The following is a 4691-nucleotide window of genomic DNA, read 5'->3' on the forward strand; positions in this document are numbered from 1 at the left end:
GTCCCCGATGTCCCCGATGTCCCCAGGTGGTGAAGGTGCGGCCCAATGACAAGGACGCCAAGCTGAAGTACCAGGAGTGTCACAAGATCGTCAAGCAGAAGGCCTTCGAGCGCGCCATCGCCAGCGACGAGCACAAGCGCTCCGTCGTCGACTCCCTCGACATCGAGAACATGAGTGAGGACCCCCCCGGACCCCCCCAAAAATCCCCACCCCCCCTTTTCTCCACAGCCAGCACAGAAAGAGGGGACAGGAGTGTCCCCAAAAAAGCTTCCAGGTCACTGGGAGGGTCTTGGGGGTCTTCAGGGAAGGGTTGGGGTCACTTTGGGGGGGTTTTGGGGGTCTCAGGAGGGTCTTGGTGGCACCGTGAGGGTCTTGGGGTCTCAGTGTCCCCGTGAGGGTCTTGGTGTCACCATGAGCGTCTTGGTGTCCCCGTAGTGGTCCCCGTGAGGGTCTCAATGTCCCCATGAGGGTCTTGGTGTCCCCATGAGGGCCTTGGTGGCACCATGGGGGTCTCAGGGTCCCCGTTAAGGTCCCCGTGAGGGTCTTGGTGTCATCGTGGGGGTCTCGCTGTCCCCATGAAGGTCTTGGTGTCACCATGAAGGTCCCCATGAGGGTCTTGGGGTCTTGGTGTCACCATGAGGGTCCCCATGAGGGTCTTGGTGTCACCATGAGGGTCTCGGTGTCCCCATGAGAGTCTCAAGGTCCCCATGATGGTCTTGGTGTCACCATGAGGATCCCCATGAGGGTCTTGGAGTCTTGGTGTCCCCATGAAGATCTTGATGTCACCGTGAGTGTCTTGGTGTCCCCATGAGGGTCTTGGTGGCACCATGGGGGTCTCAGGGTCCCCGTTAAGGTCCCCGTGAGGGTCTTGGTGTCATCGTGGGGGTCTCGCTGTCCCCATGAGGGTCTTGGTGTCACCATGAAGGTCTCCATGAGGGTCTTGGGGTCTTGGTGTCACCATGAGGGTCCCCATGAGGGTCTTGGTGTCACCATGAGGGTCTCGGGGTCCCCATGAGGGTCTCAAGGACACCATGATGGTCTTGGTGTCACCATGAGGGTCCCCATGAGGGTCTTAGTGTCACCGTGAGGGTCTTGGGGTCACCATGAAGGTCCCCATGAGGTTCTTGGGGTCTCGATGTCCCCATGAGGCGCTTGGTGTCACCATGAGGGTCTCAAGGTCCCCATGAGGGTCTTGGGGTCTTGCTGTCCCCATGAGGGTCTTGGTGTCCCCATGAGCATCTTGGTGTCACCTGAGGGTCCCCGGGAGGGTCTGAGAGTCACCATGAGGGTCTTGGTGTCACCATGAAAGTCCCCATGAGGGTCTTGGTCTCGACATCCCCATGAGGATCTTGGTGTCCTCATGAGGGTCTTGGTGCCCCCATGGGGGTCTCAGGGTCCCCATGAGGGTCACCGTGAGGGCCTTGGTGTCCCCATGAGGGTCTCAGTGTAACCATGATGGTCTTGGTGTCACCATGAAGGTCCCCATGAGGGTCTTGGTGTCCCCGTGAGGGTCTCGGGGTCCCCATGAAGGTCTTGGTGTCACTGTGAGGGTCTCAGTGTCACCATGAAGGTCTCGACGTCCCCATGATGGTCTTGGTGTCACCATGAGAGTCTCAGGGTCCCCATGAGGGTCCCTGTGAGGGTCTTGGTGTCACCATAAGGGTCTTGGGGTCTTGGTGTCACCGTGAGGATCTTGGTGTCCCCATGAGGGTCTCGGTGTCACCATGATGGTCTCAGGGTCCCCATGAGGTCTTGAGGTCATCATGAGGGTCTCAGGGTCCCCATGAGTGTCTCAGGGTCCCCATGAAGGTCTTGGTGTCACCATGAAGGTTGCCATGAGGGTCTTTGGGTCTTGGTGTCCCTATGAGGGTCTCAGTGTCCCTATGAGGGTCACCATGAGGGGCTTGGTGTCCCCATGAGGGTCCCCATTCAGGGTCTTGGTGTCCCTGTGGAGGTCCCCATGAGGGTCTTGAGGTCCCCATGAGGGTCTTGGTGTCACCATGAAGGTCTCGAGGTCCCCATGAGGGTCTTGGTGTCACCATGAGGGTCCCCATGAGGGTCTTGGGGTCTTGGTGTCCCCTTCAAGGACTTGGTGTCACCATGAGGGTCTCAGTATCACCATGAAGGTCTTGAGGTCCCCATGAGGCTCTTGGTGTCACCGTGGGGGTCTTGGTGTCCCCATGAGTGTCACCATGAGGGTCTCAGTTTCCCCATGAGGCCACCCACCAGACCTTTGGTGTCCCCATGAGTGTCCCCAACGTCTCCAGAAGCCCCTCGGGGTTCATCAGTGGCCGTGAGCTGGTGGGGGAAGGACAGTGGGGGCACAATGACCCTTTGGGGACATGTCCCTTGGTGTCATCAGGCCACCACGGGGTTGGGGGGGTGACTCGTTTTGCAGCCATCGAGGACGAGTACAGTGGCCCCAAGCTGGACGGTGGCAAGGTGACGTTGGCCTTCATGAAGGACCTCATGCAGTGGTACAAGGAGCAGAAAAAACTCCACCGAAAATGCGCCTACCAGGTCCCCACGATGTCCCCAAACCTCCTCCTTGTCCCCTTCCTCGTCCCCAAAGTGCCACATGTCACCTCCAATGTCCCTTTGTCCCCGCAGATCCTGGTGCAGGTCAAGGAGGTGTTGGCCAAACTCCCGACGTTGGTGGAGACAACGTTGAAGGAGGTGGGTCCCTGTCATTGAGTGGGGACAAATGTCACCTCCAGTGATGACATCTGTCCCCTCGGCTTGTCCCCAACCCCAGACGGAGAAGGTGACAGTGTGCGGTGACACCCACGGCCAGTTCTACGATCTCCTGAACATCTTCGAACTCAACGGGCTCCCCTCTGAATCCAACCCTTACGTATCCACCACCGAGGAAGGATTGTCCCCAACCTTGGGGACATGGGGAAAGGTGGCACGAAGGGGACCTGGGGACTTTTTTTTTTTCCTCAACGGGTGACAGATATTTAACGGGGACTTTGTGGACCGAGGGTCCTTCTCGGTGGAGGTCATCCTCACGCTCTTCGGCTTCAAGCTCCTCTACCCCGACCACTTCCACTTGCTCCGAGGTAACGAGGCCACCAATGGTGACACGGGCTTGTCACCTCCCTGCCCCGGTGACATATTCTTGTCACCTCCACCTGGTCCTGTCTTCTGAGGCCACATCCTCCCTTGTCCCCAATTGTGGGGACTCGTCACATGCCTGTGTCACCTGTCCCCAGGTGTAGGACAAGCTCGTGGGGTGGTGGCATCATGTCCCCAATGGTGGGTGACACGTCCTGTGTCCCTTGTCCCCTCCTGGGCAGCAGGACCCTGTCGGGGGGTGGTGGCACCATGTCCCCAACAGCGGGTGACACATCCTGTGTCCCTTGTCCCCTCCTGGGTGACAGGACCCTGTCCTGGGGTGGTGGTACCATGTCCCCAACTGCGGGTGACACGTCCTATGTCCCTTGTCCCCTCCTGGGCAGCAGGACCCTGTCATGGGGTGGTGGCACCGTGTCCCCAACTGTGGGTGACATGTCCTGTGTCCCTTGTCCCCTCCAGGGTGACAGGACCCTGTCGTGGGGTGGTGGCACCATGTCCCCAACAGCGGGTGACACATCCTGTGTCCCTTGTCCCCTCCAGGGTGACAGGACCCTGTGCTGGGGTGGTGGCACCATGTCCCCAACTGCGGGTGACACGTCCTGTGTCCCTTGTCCCCTCCTGGGCAGCAGGACCCTGTCGTGGGGTGGTGGCACCATGTCCCCAACAGCGGGTGACACATCCTGTGTCCCTTGTCCCCTCCTGGGTGACAGGACCCTGTCCTGGGGTGGTGGCACCATGTCCCCAACTGCGGGTGACACGTCCTGTGTCCCTTGTCCCCTCCAGGGTGTCAGGACCCTGTCGTGGGGTGGTGGCACCATGTCCCCAACTGCGGGTGACACGTCCTGTGTCCCTTGTCCCCTCCAGGGTGTCAGGACCCTGTCGTGGGGTGGTGGCACCATGTCCCCAACTGCGGGTGACACGTCCTGTGTCCCTTGTCCCCTCCAGGGTGTCAGGACCCTGTCGTGGGGTGGTGGCACCATGTCCCCAACTGCGGGTGACACGTCCTGTGTCCCTTGTCCCCTCCAGGGTGTCAGGACCCTGTCGTGGGGTGGTGGCACCATGTCCCCAACTGCGGGTGACACGTCCTGTGTCCCTTGTCCCCTCCAGGGTGTCAGGACCCTGTCCTGGGGTGGTGTCACCAGGTCCCCAACTGTGTCCCCAACTGTCCCCTCTCTTCACTCCCAACGTTGAGCCATGACGCCACGTCCTGGTCACCTTGTCCCTTGTCCCCCATCTTGGCTCCCAGTTCCCCAGCCATGGTGGGGGGGTATGTCCCCTACCTGGTGTCCCCAACCCGGCCGATGTCCCCAGCTGTCCCCGTGTCCCCAGGGAACCACGAGACGGACAACATGAACCAGATCTACGGCTTCGAGGGGGAGGTGAAGGCCAAGTACACGGCGCAGATGTTCGCGCTCTTCAGCGAAGTCTTCGAGTGGCTCCCGCTGGCCCAGTGCATCAACGGGAGAGTGCTGGTGAGGGGACACCCCTGTCACCTCCCTGTCACCTCCCCTGGCTCCTGGGTCAGCCCCTGGTGAGGGGACACCCCTGTCACCTCCCCATCACCTCCCCTGTCCCCAACACAGCCCCCTGGTGAGGGGACACCCCTGTCACCT

The 4691-nt window shown here is 60.6% G+C and overlaps 1 protein-coding gene across 1 annotated transcript; it reads left to right on the plus strand.

Moving 5' to 3' along the window:
* Positions 1-17: 17 nt before the first annotated feature.
* Positions 18-4550, plus strand: LOC104460497 (serine/threonine-protein phosphatase 5; the record flags this gene model as incomplete). Its single annotated transcript, XM_010075393.1, has 6 exons — positions 18-174; positions 2399-2520; positions 2611-2676; positions 2756-2854; positions 2957-3062; positions 4408-4550. Coding segments are annotated over 6 exons (693 nt in total), but the record flags the coding sequence as incomplete, so codon positions are not given.
* Between the last annotated feature and the right edge of the window lie 141 nt (positions 4551-4691).

The sequence above is a fragment of the Pterocles gutturalis genome, unplaced genomic scaffold (assembly GCF_000699245.1).
Source record: "Pterocles gutturalis isolate BGI_N339 unplaced genomic scaffold, ASM69924v1 scaffold23202, whole genome shotgun sequence".
NCBI classification, from domain to species: Eukaryota; Metazoa; Chordata; class Aves; order Pterocliformes; family Pteroclidae; genus Pterocles; species Pterocles gutturalis.